General features: G+C 33.4%; 1 protein-coding gene across 2 annotated transcripts; it reads right to left on the reverse strand.

The window, feature by feature from the left end:
* Window positions 1–808: 808 nt before the first annotated feature.
* Window positions 809–13,084, reverse strand: LOC143064565 (putative peptidyl-prolyl cis-trans isomerase dodo). Of its 2 annotated transcripts, XR_012975277.1 has the most exons (4): window positions 12,973–13,084; window positions 5,697–5,888; window positions 2,762–4,132; window positions 809–2,570 (listed from the first exon to the last, which is right to left on the reverse strand). XR_012975277.1 is itself a non-coding variant. In XM_076237471.1 (3 exons), the coding sequence occupies exons 1-3, from the start codon at window positions 13,019–13,021 to the stop codon at window positions 3,912–3,914; spliced, it is 462 nt and encodes a 153-aa protein (XP_076093586.1). In that variant the 5' UTR covers window positions 13,022–13,084; the 3' UTR covers window positions 809–3,911. The 2 variants fall into 2 exon arrangements, 1 of the variants encoding a protein (XP_076093586.1); XM_076237471.1 differs by having other exon boundaries at window positions 809–4,132.
* Window positions 13,085–17,488: the final 4,404 nt, after the last annotated feature.

A 17,488-nucleotide genomic window follows, 5' to 3' on the forward strand; every position in this document is an offset into this window, starting at 1 on the left:
GGTTAATGCTGTGCAGACCACTGATCTATTGCACTCTAAAGCTTGTCCAGTTTGGGGACCCCAAGCCCTCCTATTTTCAAAATCCTGTATCCACATCTGAAACATGTGTATCTTTAACCCAAATTAAACATCAATAAATAAGGAATGTGTCCATGGGACATAGATGATGCCACAGCTTGCATAAAATGTTATAAAGGGACCTTACTCAAGAACTGTAAAAATGATTCCACCTAAATTTGTACTTTATCCCAGTTTTGTGGTAATAAGCATTGTGTATATGTTCCATAACATTAAGTTCAGGCAAACAAATTAGAGAAGAGAAGACAAGGGTAAAACCTGATGCTCCCTTCTGCTAAAAATCTTAGAATAAAAAATATTGGCAAGTCATACACATTTTGGTGTGAGATATTTTGTGAAGAGTTTTTACTGTTCTTTTTTGTTTAAATTCACCTATCGTTGAACACCAGCACTCTATTTATGTGTAACCTGCATAAATTTATTGAAGTGAAATTGCAACAGTGTATACATTGAGATTTCTTACTATGTTGGAGACCCATAGATGGCCTTCGGTTATTTTCTGCTCTTTGGTCGGGTTGTGTTCTCTTTGACACATTCCCCCTTTCTGGTCTCAATGTTGTTGGTCTATCAAAGTGCATACCAAGGAAAGAAATTCTAACATAGCAATCACATCCAGCTACATGTAGATATATGATGTCTATAAAGAATTTAAATCAAATATATAGACTTTTGGTAAAATTCTGTTTTGTTACAAGATATAATATACAATTGATTAAAAAAAAAACTCACAGCATTTCAATCATTTATTCTCTAATTATTTCACATATTGCAAGAATGTATATTTGCACATAGAACATGACATTTATAATGTTACAAGAAATCAAACTTAAAGGAAAAAAATAACATTGTTCCTTAAACACCTTGTATCAATACTACAAATCCTTTTTGTAGCTTTTTAAATGCAAACCAATGAAATCAAATATTTCTATATCATATGAAATATCTAGTTTTTTCTATTGAAAGTTTACACAATCATCTCCCTTGTTGAAGCTGTACAGTGGCCTATATTTGTTTACATCCACTTCATTTGAACTATGAAAGATAATTGTCTCATTGGCAATACTTATTTTTGATATTCATCTATCTATACAACTGAACGTATAATGTGTTTAGACAAATGTTTTATCAAAGTATTCACCATAAAATAATTGCATCATTTAGGAATAAAAATTGTTCTGATCCAGCAAAAGAAAAAAACATTCCATATCAAAATTGAACAAATTAAAAAATAAAAGAATACTGTTTTAAACAGGGTAAAATAAAATATTATTACAGAAAGTGAACACCCATGGCTTTGAAGAAAAGCAATAATAAAATCAACTTTTACATGATTATTTTCATGTAATCATTAGATATACTTAGTCTGCTATCAATGTTTGCCAAAAAATAGCTCTGTACAATGAACACATGTCAATAAAGTAATTGCCTACCCCCTTATTGTGCATGAGGTATAATCTGGAAACTTTGGCAAAAGAGAGTTTGAGGTATTTTTGATAAGCCTGACTTGGTCACTTATAATATATATAGAACACAAACTACAGAACATAATTACCAGGATTATTTTAAAGAAATAACATATGCTAATAGTAATTGCCTTGATAAAATTATACTTCAGTGTAAGGAACTTATTCTAATTACTATGAGTCTGGACATATTTGATGTTTTTTTTTCAGAATTGCTGATTTAATCAAATACATAACGTTTGTAACTTGCCATTTCTTGTGGTTTTGTATAATATTAATAAATCAATAACAGTACAGATTTTTTTTTCACACTCTATGAGAATTTTGACAATAATGCTTCAGATCAAAATATTTGTTAATCCCGAACTTATTCAAAAGAAGATAAAGAGCTTATAAACCAAAAAGGCCAAAAAAAAAAAAAGAACGGGTAAGAATTCAGAGCTTTGTATGAGGGAGATATCTTTCTTAATTTAAAATAATTTCCAAAAGTAATTAATGATTGGGAAACTGATCAGCTGTACATGTGTCATTATTAAAAAAAAATATATATATCTTCCTTGTGGTTTGTTACTTGAACAGAAAGCCTGTTTGTAAGAATTTTCGTCTGATCACAAATGCACATTTGAAGTTTTAGTGTGTTTTTTGGACAAAAGAATGAAAATTGATAAATCTGACATAAACCTAGATTTATCAAGTTTTTAAATGTTACATTCATGCATATTGACTTGGTTAAACGTATACAAAACTAGCAGAGGAGAGTCACCGTAATCAATTTTTATGCACTTTTAAATATATGGAGATTACTTGTAACAACAGTCGTAAGATTTGTGTGGCACTTATATTGCAATAATTAAAATGAAAAAAATTTGTATGGGTTCCATGGAACCCAGTGTCTCGCCTACTTTTGCTGTTAATCGCAGACTCAACAAAAATGAGGAAAAACACCAATAAAAATTTCCCTCTCGATACTGCCTTTTGATTGAAAGAAGCTTCCAAGTTTGGTAAAAAAATCCAGGATAGTTTATGAATCTAATAAATGTTTTATAAACTTTAACTGCAGACTATATGTAATGTTAACTGGAAGAAAAACTAAGTCCATTTATAAGTAAAATATGGAAAAATTGATTTTTTTTTTCACAAAATTTACTTCTGAATAATATCTTATGATCAGAAACAAGCTTTTGTCTAAGTTTGGTAGAAATCCAGGATACTTTAAGAACATTATAAAAATTTTAAAAACTTAAACCACAGAGTGAATGTTTTGTTTCTGGCAAAAAAACTAAGTCCATTTATAAGTAAAATACGGAAAAGTGGAAATTTATTTTTACAAAATTTTCTTCTTGATACTATCTTATGATCATAAACAAGCTTCTGTCCAAGTTTGGTACAAATCAAGGACAGTTTATGAAAGTTATTAAAATTTTAAAAACTTTAACCACAGAGTGAATGTATGTTTCCTTGCGGACAAACTAAGTCCATTTATAAGTAAAATACGGAAAAAATGGAATTTTATTTTTACAAAATTTACTTCTGGATACTTTCTTATGATCATAAACAAGCTTCTGTCCAAGTTTGGTAGAAATTCAGTATAGTTTAAGAAAGTTATTAAAATTTCAAAAACTTTAACCACAGAGTGAATATTTGTGGACGCCGCCGACGACGGTGCCGACGACGGCGGAATGTAGGATCGCTTAGTCTCGTTTTTTCGACTAAAGTCGAAGGCTCGACAAAAATGACAGGTGTATTTTCTCCTGTTGTACCAATTATATAATGTGTTGTCTACATAACTATATCAACAAGTGTTCTCCCCAGGACCTTTTAGCATCATGGTAATGTGTTGTTATATTTCTTGAATGTGATGATACCTAATTGTTTTTTTATAGATTGTGTTATGAATGTGTTGCTATAATTTTTAAAAACAAGATGGTATTTCAAATTTTTCTGTGTACCAGGATGCTAGATGAAATATCTAGGGAGAACGCTGAACAATGTTTGCTAACTTGGGGTTCGTGTTGTTTATTCTTTATTTTTCTATGTTGTGTCATGTGTACTATTGTTTGTCTGTTTGTCTTTTTCATTTTTAGCCATGGCGTTGTCAGTTTATTTTAGATTTATGAGTTTGACTGTCCCTTTGGTATCTTTCGTCCCTCTTTTGAAACCTTTTTAATCTTATTGTCTTTCTAAATTAAAGTTTTTCTTGATTACAATATCAGAATGTAGTCAAATTAAACAAGATCATGTTTTTATAGAGACACATGCATGCAAATATCAAAGTACTGATGAGTGATAAAAAACTATACAACCTCCAGTTTACAATATATCAGTAACTTTGTTATAACCTGTAGTATAATTATAAATAAGAAGGAACACTTAAGCAGTTCTTAAAATAATATGCACTCCAGAATCTGTAGAGATTATTTCACTCATTTCTCCAATATCTAAGCTGTATGTAGCATCTTCAAATGGTTTCTGCATCTGACCCCTACCAAATGGTCCAAGATCTCCACCACGCTTTGCTGAACTGCAATCACTGTACTGTGAAGCTAGTTCTGCAAATTGTTTTTCACCAGAAACAATTTGTTCCCTAAAGCCTAGAAGAGAAAATAACATTGAGTCATGTTCATTTCTTACTATGTCAATGCCTTAGATATAGATACATGTAGTATAACTGTGAGTACTCTCAGATCTGTTCATTGTGTCTTTTTGTGTCGGGATGTATAAGTACCCAGCCACGTCCACTTGTATTTTAGTCCATCTGATGAGTTAAGCCTTTTTCAACTGATTTTTATATTTCGTTCTTATGTTGCACTGTTATACCAGTGTCCCAAGTTAGGGGGAGGGTTGTGATCCCGCTAACATGTTTAACCCCGCCACATTATTTATGTATGTGCCTGTCCCAAGTCAGGAGCCTGTAATTTAGTGGTTGTCGTTTGTTTATGTGTTACATATTTGTTTTTTGCCATTTTTTTATATAAATAAGGCCGTTAGTTTTCTCATTTGAATTGTTTTACATTGTCTTTTCTGGGCCTTTTATAGCTGACTATGCGGTATGGGGTTTGCTCATTGTTGAAGGCCGTACGGTGACCTATGGTTGTCTGTGTCATTTTGGTCTTTTGTGGATAGTTGTCTCATTGGCAATCATACCACATCTTCCTTTTTATATAGTAACAAGAATGTTACTATCATTTTCTATCTTCAGTGGGCCGTGAAATTGGAGTAAAAACTCTAATTTGGCATTAATATTAGAAAGGTCATATCACAGGCGTCATGGGAACATGTGTAATAACTTTCAAGTTTATTGAACTTCAACTTCATCAAAATCTACTTTGACCAAAAACTACCTGAAGGGGGACAGACAGATGGATGAAAGAACGAAAGCACGGACCAAAAACATAATGCCCATAAGAACAAATATATTTCATTAACAACAATTCATTAACATTGCATTGTAATCCCCTATATTTAATCGAGGACATAGTTTTTAGTTAATTATAAAATTTTATTTTCAAAAGTAGTTTAATCTCACATCAATACAAACAAAGATCTATATAGTCAAATTAATACTGTTTCTCAATGGTCAAGTATACATAGTATTGCTGCATTTGCATAGTAGGTTAATTCTTCAAGAAGAAAATAGACACAGACCCAACAATCATTCTATGCATCAAAATAATTTAGACCCATTGGCTATTGCTAATATTAATATATGAGAAATGGATCTAATCAAAAAATCTTAACATTGACTAATTATGACACATGCATATTAGAACAGATGAATCAGTTTCCATGCAGACAAACATGATTATCGTATTATTATTTTATAACCCAATTGCATTTGATATACTGCTTATACATTGTATCAATATGAGAAATTTCATGTACATCTTCAGTAAATATTCAACTGATTTACAAAATAAAGTTCTACCTATAAACAGAATGAAAGTTTACAAGAGAATTCATATACCTTATACATAGTCTGTAACATTGTATACAAATATATATGTTGACAGATGAACAGATAGGTACATTTACATGTAGATTGACACGGCTGGCAGGGTTAGATTAATATATATCTTACTTTCTTCAAGGGGACATTAAAAGCATTTGTCTATTAAAACTCTTCAGTATAGTGACAAGTCCATATATCAAATTTACCCTCAAGTATTTTTATAGCTTCTTCTTTTGATCTGGTGATGTTTTCTTCCCTCCAAGATGATGGTCTTCTAGAATCTCTATGCTTGACAAGTAAGTGTGAAGCCTGAACAGTTGCACTTTGCTGTTTGGCAGGAGCTGTAGGCATGTCCCATTGACTTTCTTTGGTGTAAATATTCAAAAAATACTCCTTATCTGAAAAAAAGAAAAAGAATTGACAATGACACAAGACACAAGACCCTGTGTGATGCAATTTTATAGAATCATCGTATGCACACTATGCAATTGAGGGATTGAACCACTTACATGTATATAAATATGTATAGAATACTTAATGAAACATGTTTTGGATGTTGCCTCTCTATAACTACCCAAATCACTGAAACAAAGATTGAAGACCAGATATATATTAAGACTTGTATCCCCTGAGGCTGGGCCTCTTTTATGATTATCATACCCATTATAAAGTATTGATTTAAAATTATAATTCTAGGTGTTTGCTGTTGTTGCACACATCATGATGTTACAGTCAATATCCCCTTGAAAACTTAAACTTACAGGCAACAGTGTCATAAAGTAGTATATGAGCACAGTCAGGACGGTACCACGATTTCCTGAGAAATACAAGAACCTTTACAATATCTCCAAAACTGATATATCCGGATAACAAGATTTTTATGGTGCTATGCTACTTTTTTATGGTGCTATGCTACTTTTTTATGGTGCTATGCTACTTTTTTATGGTGTTATACTACTTTTAACAATATTAAAGAATATATAAATTAAAGATATTACTCGTTTTTACTCAATAAAGTGAAATTTCACTTCAAGAATTAGATTTGTATGTCTTGTATACAAAATATAACGTCTGCCATATTGTTATCAACAAGGTGTTTTCTGAAGGGTGTTTGTTCTTTTATTAATTATATATGCATACCTTATAAACCTTAATATAGTTGTATGCTGTTACACTATTTAAGTTTATCATATTAGGATAAACTGGTTTAATAAATGAAGAATTCCGTTTTTCCCGGAATCAATCTTAATTGTTTCTGAATTTAGTCACTTTTCATTTCGTGACATCATTCATGCATTGTTAACCAAGTGCAAAGGCTGCCAGCATAGTTAGCTTAAATTAATTGTTGAACAACATGCAGCCAGCAAAAAGACAAAGAAAACTATTTAAAGGGGACTACAGGACAATCATCAAATAAAAAGAAGAAAACACAAGGGGCAGCATGTAAACAAAGACGACAGCATACACTTACCAAAATAGAAGAGAGGATCTATCAGACCATACATCAGAGCCAACAGAACGGCAAAGAATGACCCTACCAGAACAATCCGGAAGCACAGACAAGGAGACAGTACCATTTCAGTCTGATCTAAGCAGTATTTCTGTAACCAGTGGCAGTGACCAAAACCAAGTACCAAGACAACATATAGCTTTTGAGATGGCTGGATTTGACCAAAACCCAGTACCAAGACAACATGTAGCTACTACCAGTATGATTAATTATACAACAGTGTTTTTGAACATGTAGGTGCCCATATACCGGTTAAAATTAAGGAGAAAATTTGGGTTGGAGAATATCTTAATTTACATGTTTTACTTAAATCTACAAAAGATTTAGCCACAGACTCCCATTTAAATGGCTATCTTTCAGTAAAAGGGGGCTATTAACTATAACTCCACAAAAACAGAGCACCATCACAAGTATGCACGTATGGACATCTGCTTTCATCATCTTTATGGATATAATGCTAGAAAAATTGCCTTATAAAGGACAAGAATTCCTGAAATACATGTACACCGTTCCACTAGCTGCATCTAGAGGGGATGGCTCAGGTTGAGTCATATATGATGAACAATACCGCCTTCGTAAGGCAAGATGTTCTCACTCGTCTTGGGCAGAGCTAGACTTGGAGCTGTGGGTAGTGTACGTATCCACTCATCAAGAGATCTGTTCCTTCAGATAGTGAAACTAATCATTCTGTTGGGGGATAAAAAGGGATCACAGTATGTCCACAATAATGAATCTGAACAGGTACAAAGATTCTCAGAACCATGCAAGGGTTACAGCTTAGGCAGGTGTTTTTATGGGGCAGCATGTAAATGTGAACATGAATGTTTTATGTGCTCTGGAAACCACCCTATTAGGGCATGCAAATACAGGTAAGGTTTACCAGTTATACTCTTGTTAGGATGTTACCCTCTTTGTAAATGAAGCAAACAAATGTTAAAAAGACAAATGTTTATGGTCCTTTCTGTTTCTTTCCTTTTCTAACGTCCTGGTTTTCTTTTGTTAAATTTAATATTAAATATATATGCCTCCATAACGAAGGACCTTGGATGGAAACCTCTTGTGGAAAGAAGACACGAACAATGACTGGTACTACTGTACAAATGAACGACGACCTGGTAGCCATCCACACTGAACATCACATAGAATTTAATACTAGACCATCCAGAACTTCAAACGTCAAACAAATAAAACTCTTATCAGCAAATACTGACATATATAAACATTCATTTTTTCCACAAACTATCATCGACTGGAACTTACTACCAAATACTGCTGTGAACTGTAAAACTGTGTAAAACTGAAAGTTTTAAGGAAGTTATATCCCGCAACTTGTTACATCAGCAGGGCTTTCCAAAGTAGCTGGTAGACAGCAGATTTCCACCATTTACGGTGGCTTCATGTGCTGGCTACTTCACTGACAAAAATATTAATTCAAAAAGAAAAAAATTTATCTTTTTTCAAATGTTTACAGGCAGTTGAGAGACGTATTGTCGCAAGGTTGCGGTAACGATAATCAAGGATGAAAAGTCAGTATTTACCTTAGGCTAAATATAGTTCACATCAATCCAGGTCACTGTAGATTGGTTGTCTATTTAAAGTCAGAATGCATTGTTTCTTTTCAAAGATAACAAGAAAGACGTTCCGGTGGTCTTGAAGGATAAAAATAGAGACTTTCTGATGGTCATTAACCTGTTGGTTTTGGAATGTTGGCTTATACATGTAGAATGTGGAGACAATCAGATAGGATGACAATTTTATGTTATATGGAATAATGTCAGTCAAAAAAAAGAAAGTGTAGTAGATCATGTTGTTCAGAATCTGGAAAACAGTATCTTTTGAAGTTCATTTTTCAGAGACCATGTGGTGTTCAGAGAATCAAGGTCAAAAACGAAAGTAGTATATTGTTGACTCAATCACAAATAAATAACATTTCCAAATGATTTATGTATATATATCTGACTTATTGAACAGTTTACAAAAAAGAGAAAATCAGAGGATATATCAATATTCTGTCAATGCTTGAGAAATAATTGTATGATTTAAATCCGCGTAACAGTCTTTGGGGGGGGGGGGGGGGGGGGGGGGGGGTGATTTGTTTACAAATGCATGTAATTATGCAAAATAAATCGATCAAGATTCTAACAAATTGGGTTATTATGTAAATAAAACTCTTTTAAAAGCAAATGAATTTTAAGCATAAGGTAAAGAAAATAAACAACAAACCAATGCTTTAAAAAAATGAAATGAAACATGTGAAATGAAGGATTTGTCTCCCTTTAATGCAAGACAAAATACGACTTTAATACATTTTGTAAGTCCAATATTGTTTATCAAGAAATAATTGACCACAATCAAAAAGTTGCAAATATCGACTCCTATAAGTCGATAAGTTATCAAAATTGGTAAACTTCAAGACCCACGCATATTTATAAAAAGGTCATACATCTAAATCAAATAATGACAACATTGAAAGACCATGCTTTGTCTTCTAAAGAATATTATGAATGAGAGTCTTAATCAAAGCACCAAGGGTGCTATAGGCAGTTAATCAAAAACCCAAAGGCAAACTTGGCCAAGTTCAGATGAATAGTGTAAAGAATTAGTGAAAATATTTATCTCAGGCATTGTTCTCAGCTATTTCTAAAGTATCAAATAATGCTTGTACAGTAATGTTTACGCTATGCAATCCTACCACTTTCAAAAGTTATTTCCAATTTATATTTATAAAGATTCCAATGTCTGAGATTATGCACATACACTGTTCCATGTTAGGGGAGAGTTTTATGCCAGTTCAGACATTTAAGCCGCCACACTGTATGTACCTGTCAATAGTGAGGACCCAATAATGTGGTGATTGTTGCTGTATATCATATTTATTTTTCATAATTGTTATGTACATTTTTTTAGATTTTAATTTCTTGTGCATACTTCTGATTTTAGTTTGATGTCCATTATCAATGATTATCACTGAAATAGTATACCTTGTTGTTATTATGTTAAGGGGCCAGCGAAAGCAAACCGGGTGTGGGAGTTTCTCCCTGCATTGAACAGGTTGGGAACAAACCCTCTATATGGTGATTATACCTGTATAGAGGGATAATCCTTCTATCATGTCTTTAGAGGGGTAAAATTATCCCTCTATAGAGGGGTATTTTTGTTAAGACTGGATTTAAATCAAAATAGGGCAGAATGGCATTCTCTACTTATTATGGCAGTAACCTGGAACAGTTGATGCACCAATTGATGTAATTAATTTAATATGCACATGCCCAGTTTGATGCTTATCTGACTAAATATAAAATCTATTGTTCACCATGATTGAAAGCTGTGATGATCAGGTAAATTCTACTCACTTATGCCTCACTGAACAGAATTTCTATTGTTAGATTTAACATGAAATTTAAGGATCAACTATTCCTTTTGTTGTTGATCAGGTGTTCAGGTAGGTATACAACAGATTGCAAGTTTTGTCACTTTAGCAGAAAACTGGTTATCCCAATTTTTAGTAAAGTGCATATGTTAATGCATATAATGCTAGAGATTTTGGTCAATATAACTAGAAAATGCCATTCTGCCCTAATTTGCTTTAAATCCAGTGCAAACAAAAATACCCCTCTATAGAGGGATAATTTTATCCCTCTAAAGAAGGATTATCCTTCTATACAGGTATAATCACCATACAGGGGGTTTGTTCCCAACCTGTTGAAGATCCATTGGTAACCTTCGACTGTTGTCTGCTATTAGATCAGGTTATTGGCTCTTTGACACATTCCTCATTTTCATTCTCAATTTTATTAACGTCTCAAATTATAACTGAATTAAAATATCTTGATTACGGTTTAACTGTCTTCTATTAAAAATATCATAATAAATAAAAAAAACATTTATTTAAACTTTAAATAACTGTAATAGTAGGAATTATGAAAAACTTGTTTGTAACTTCAACTTGTTGAAAACATAAACGTTTCTCGAGCCTCGTTACCTTTTTATCGTATCATGCGATTTCTTTTCGTATCATTTTCATGGGAAAATCGTTTACCAGCATCAAGTTGCTGAAGGAACCGCATAGAAATGATTCAATAACTCTTTACGAGTGTTTAAATGTGAAAAATTATAAAAAGAAACATCCAAAAAAGTTGTATTTTTCTGTACCGAAATCGAAAAGTTCTTGTAAATCAAAAACAATTACGGTGTAATACGTGTCACAGATTCGGACTTAATATTTTACAAAAATATGCGACTATGGAAGTTAAATAATGCCGTCCTTTCGAAAACGGTTGTTAAATTTTTAATCTCAGTATTTATTGAAGCACATTGAGCTAAATCAAAGCACGTGTAGCATTATGTAACACCAAAGCCAAACAATCTTGAAATGACCTTGACCTGTTGACATCGACCAATGAGAAAATTACAATAACAACAACTTTATTTGACAAGCATGAAGGTCATTTACGAGATAACGGAATAATATTAACAAGAATACAAATGAGCATACATTTAAGATTACTGAATTAAGATGATTTAAATAATCTCAATAATTTCAGACAAAAAACGAATGAAATGATTAATAATAATGTACCTATGTATCATCATAATCCTCCCAATTTAAAAGGTACATAAATTTCGTCTTCTACAATGTATGTAATTTGAAATTGCCGCCAACTTATATCAGCTGATTAATAGACTACTGACGTATGTAATACGTATCGATGACAAACAATATTCCTACGACTTTTGCCATTTGGGAAATGTAAACGACTGATCTTTATAGATTTTCGGCGATCAAATATTTCATACAATTGTTCTTTGACATCTTAGCCAACAGCACAGGGGATAATAAACTATAGAAGGATTTCTATCGAGCACTACTTCCTATGTGCAACTTCAAAACTTTTGGGTGATTCGACGATCATTTAAGGTTTTTATGGTAATATTTTTTATATTCCAGAATAAAAAGTATGAAAAAAGTGTCCAATTAGTTATAAATAACATGATAGCCAGCCAGATAATAAAAGTGGCACATATTTCAGCATTTATTGGGTAGAACAGAAATCTAGGGTGCTTGCATAAAGCAGCTTAACTGCTTAAAAATCGGAGATAATGTTAATTAACCTTACAATGCAACCACCTGGAACAAACACTTAATGAGGTAAAACATCTGTGTTTAGTGAGGATGTTTAATTAGATAATTAAAAAACGATAGCTCAAGTCCTTGTGAACTCTCAGACAGGTTTTTGCTGTCATAGGTGGTGTACTTTGGCCACCAAGTAAAATTAAGTTTTTTCGTCAACATAAATAGTCTGTCATTTTCTGACTTAGATAAGTCTAAAATTGAAATCAAATTTTTATAATAAATACATGTTTTGACTTCTTTAAGTCGAAAACAAAAATCGACTTATGTCTGAGCTCTGACTGATAAAAAATGGTCATTTGAAAGAAAAAATTAGGTGCCAGGAGACTGCGAGAATGCAGGATTTTGCTCTATTTATGCCAGACCCCTGCCGTAATGCACCAAGCTGTTACAGCCGCCTTTAATTGTAATACACCTTATCGCTATTTGTCCTCCATTACTGAATATCACACAGGTTCTCGTAAAAATTTGACGTCATAAAACAAAATATCTGACGCCACATTGGAAAAGTGATTGTTGTTTGCGTCAAAAGTTCAAGCGGCCGGGTCAGCCGGGATTAGCAATAAGGTGTAGTTAGCCTACTACTTCAATTTCAAGGGAAAGCACTGGGAAAGCCCTGCATCAGTGGCACACACACACTTCCTGGATAAATTTTACTCAGTATTTTGAGTTCATTTCCAGTATTATACAGATATCAGTTTATGTTGGTCAGTGACAGTGTTTCACTGTATGTGACCGAGAGTGAGTGCGAGTGCAAATTTCAGAACTATCTACGAGATTGGGATGGTCCGTCTAAATTTTAAATGATAGTTTTCTAAGTTAAAATTTTGTAATAAATTACTATTTGAGCGACTAATTTTCCTTTCCCATCCTTCTGGTACGTCTGACATCGTGCCGATTGGAAAATAAAAATGTGGAAATAGCGGCTTGATCAGGGTTAAAAAGTGCTTGAAAGTAAGAGACAAAAAGGTAAAACAACACCGGATAAAACTATGTGCATATTCCGTATATTGACAAAGTAAGATTATTTTGGGTCGCCGTGTATATGACCGGATATTGACAAACATTTAAACATAAGCTCTAATGAGCTTTTAACCTTATATATGTTACGGCCAGAAATCGCCTTTAAATTCTAGTCAACAAAAGACACAAATCAATAGTAAAATTTAACAATATTTATTATACAAAAGTTTACAAGAAGTATTACACAAATATTACTGCCAACTTAACTGTCAAAATATGAGTCCAATCTTTTATCTTTATCTGTATTCGGAAATCTTCTAGGAATCCAATCTGAATATTACGTTCACTACTAAGGTCAAAATCCAGTATGATGTTGTTTGTAGAATTAAAGTTTCAATCCAAATTGCTGTTAATACTAAAGTCTATCGATGTCTAAGTCTAAGTCCAAGAGTGAGAGTTTAACTTTAGTGTCTGTATATATTTAGTTGTCATGGAAGATTCTAGAACAGTCTATAATGGAACATCCTAGAAAGTTACAACAGAAGTTTCTAGTAAAATGTAGAAGTTTATATAACGCATCTTTTCTTAGGATCATTCTGGAAAGTTCCAATCATTCTGTAATTGTTCCAGTGATTTCTAAACTGCACAGTTCTAAGATTATTCTGTAAACAACTATCAGGCCACACAACACAAATCAGGCCAACATAAATAAATACAATAATTACAATATCATAACACCTCCCCCTTAAAAGAAGTTTTTGTGTAACAAAAACTTATCATGAATAAAATGAACAAAAATACATAGTATATACAAAGTGTTTTAATAAGCTCTAGATAAAGCATCTGCTATTACATTATCTTTACCCTTAATATGTTTTACAATTACATCATATTCCTGTAACAATAAACTCCACCTAGTCAACCTCTGATTCTTGTTTCTCATTTTATGTATGAAGGTGAGAGGATTATGATCAGTACAAACAAGAATAGGATATACAGTGGGATTCAAATATACATCAAAATGTTGAAGTGCTGACAACATTGCAAAACACTCTTTTTCAATAGTTGAATAATTTTTCTGATGTTTATCTAATTTCTTGGAAAAATATGATATAGGTTTCTCAACATTATCATCTGTCTCTTGATATAAAACAGCTCCGATTCCTACATCGCTTGCATCAACGGCAAGTTTAAATTGTTTTTCAAAGTCTGGAGTAATCAGAACTGGACTAATAATTAAAAGTGATTTGCTATTTTCAAAAGCGTTCTGACAATTTTCACTCCAGATAAATTTAGAATCTTTTCGTAAAAGATGAGTCAATGGTTGAACCACAGTAGCAAAATTTGAACAAAATTTTCTGTAAAATCCAATCATGCCTAAATATCTCATATTACTCATAAGTTGTTTTCTATTTGTAGGAGGAGGAAATTTGGAAATGGTTTCCACTTCAGCCATAATAGGTTTCACTTGACCTTGGCAAACTGTATGCCCTAAATAATCAACAGTGGCCTGACAAAATTCACTTTTACCAAGATTAATAGTCAAATTTGATTGTGACAATCTATCAAAAGTATCATACAAATGTGTTAAATGCTGTTCCCAGCTATCACTACATACAATTAGATCATCAATATAAGCATAACAATAGTTTAAATCTTTTATAACATTATTGATCATTCTTTGAAATGTAGCTGGTGCACTTTTCATGCCAAATGGCATTACAGTATATTGAAATAAGCCATCTGGTGTAACAAAAGCTGATATTTCACGAGCTCTCTGTGTCAATGGAACTTGCCAATAACCTTTCAACAAATCAAATTTGCTCACAAATTTTGCTTGACCAATGTTGTCAATACAATCGTCTATCCTTGGAATCGGATAGGAATCAGATTTTGAGACTGAATTTACTTTTCTGAAATCAGTCACGAAACGAAAGGTTTTATCTGGTTTTGGCACAAGGAGACAAGGAGAGCTCCATTCACTGTTACTCGGCTCAATAATATCATTGTCAAGCATATATTTAATTTCTTTTCTCATAGCTACAAGTTTGAGTGGATTAAGCCGATAAGGATGTTGCTTAATTGGAGAAGCATCTCCTACATCAACATCATGACAAACAGCAGTGGTTTTGTTTGGCACATCTGGAAAAAGATTTTTAAAAGAAAATACCAAAGTTTTTATTTTTTCTTTATGATCAAAAGACAGATGTGCAAGTTTTGAGTCTAAATTTGACAAAACTTCTGAATTTTTCAATCTAACTGTCTCTTCTATAGTTTTAGAACTAATAGGTGGTTCAATTACATCTGGTTTGTCATGATTGTTCTCAAATTTAACCATGCCTAAAGTGGCAACTGGTTTACTCTCACATTCATTAGTACGCTCAAAATATGGTTTTAACATATTAATATGACACACTCTGTTTTGTTTACGCCGACCTGGAGTTTTTACAATATAATTCAAATCATTGATTTTACTCTCTATTGTATAAGGACCACAATATTTAGCCTGTAAAGGATGTCCATGGACTGGCAAAAATACAAGTACCTTATCACCAGGCTCAAAAACTCTATCCCTGGCATCTTTATCATACCAAATTTTCATCTTGTTCTGTACATTTTTTAAGTTTTTCTGAGCAATTTGACAAGCAGTATACAATTTTTCTTTAAATCTAGATTACATACTCTAAAAGATTCAAGTCAGTATGTTCAGTAAGCCACTTTTCCTTAATCAATTTTAACGGTCCCCTTACAGTATGGCCAAATACCAACTCAAAGGGACTAAATCCAAGGGATTCTTGAACAGCCTCTCGGACTGCAAAAAGTAGAAAGTGAACTCCATCATCCCAGTCTCTGTCAAATTGAAGACAAAAAGTTCTAATCATGTTCTTCAATGTTTGATGAAAACGTTCTAAGGCACCTTGAGATTCTGGATGGTATGCACTTGATCTATACTGAGCAATCCCTAACTGGTACACGACTTGCTGAAATAAACCTGACATGAAATTTGATCCCTGGTCGGACTGTATAGACTTAGGAAGTCCTACTAATGTGAAAAATTTGATAAGAGCTTTGACAATAGTAGGTGTCTTGATATTTCTAAGCGGAATAGCCTCAGGAAAGCGAGTGGATGTACACATGATTGTCAATAAATAGGCATTTCCAGTTTTGGTCTTTGGTAAAGGTCCAACGCAGTCAATTAGAACTCTGCTGAAAGGTTCGTCAAAGGCTGCAATAGGCAGAAGTGGTGCTGGTGGTATTTTCTGGTTAGGCTTACCAATAACCTGGCATATATGGCATGATTTGCAGTATTCTGCGACATCATTTCGAAGTCTGGGCCAGTAGAAATGCTGCAATATCTTAAGGCAAGTCTTCCTTATACCTAAGTGTCCAGCCAAGGGGGTGTCATGGGCAAGACCAATAATTTCTTGCCCATAAACTTTAGGCACCACCACTTGGTATACCACTCTCCATTCCTCCTCTGGGGTAGCATCAGGAGGCCTCCACTTCCTCATTAAAATGCCGTCCTGATGGAAATAGCATTCAGCCACTTTGTCTGCTTCCTCCTGTGGTTGAGCCCTCTTGCAGAGCTGAAGAACCTCAGGGTCTTTATTTTGTTCTTCCAAAAAGTTCTTTCTGTTTAATGAATGGCTGTTTACGTCTGGCCATGGCATAATTACATTCTTGTTAACATAAGTTTGTCTTATTATGGCCTTTTCTGAGCTACCAGGACCTTCAATGTCTGTTAGGAAAGTGTCAGAAAGGTCCATGTAATCAAACTGGTTTTCTTGCAAATCCTCATCTTGTTGTTTTCTAGCCATCGCCCTAGTAACAACACAAGCTGGATACAATTCAGCATCATCTTCAGGTGATTTAACATCCACCACCGGTTCACTGGTAACAATTGGTTCTGCAACCACTTTGTTCCTAGCTAGATCATTTCCTAGCAATAATGTAACACCCTCAACAGGGAGATTAGGACGAACACCCACAATAACTGGTCCAGTTATCAAATCTGACTTCAGATAAATACGATGGAGAGGTAGATCTATACAACCCAACTCTACACCTTGTAACAAAACGGAGGCACCAACAGAAGTCTTCTCGGACAAAGGCAACACACCTTCTAACAATAAAGACTGAGAAGCTCCAGTGTCCCGTAAAATCTTAATAGGCTGAAGAGTGGTATCATCAACAATAGAAATAAACCCATCAGACATAAAGGGTTTATATTCCTCCATGTAATCACAAAAACTGGACTTAAAAGCCTGACTCGCAGGACATTCCAACGTACTGGTAATAAAAGGTGTCGTACAAGCACTGGATTTTGGCTTATTATCTCGTTCATTCTTCTTCTGGAGTCTAAAACAATCAGCCATCAGGTGACCATTTTTCTT

Source organism: Mytilus galloprovincialis, chromosome 2, assembly GCF_965363235.1.
Source record: "Mytilus galloprovincialis chromosome 2, xbMytGall1.hap1.1, whole genome shotgun sequence".
Lineage (NCBI taxonomy): Eukaryota > Metazoa > Mollusca > Bivalvia > Mytilida > Mytilidae > Mytilus > Mytilus galloprovincialis.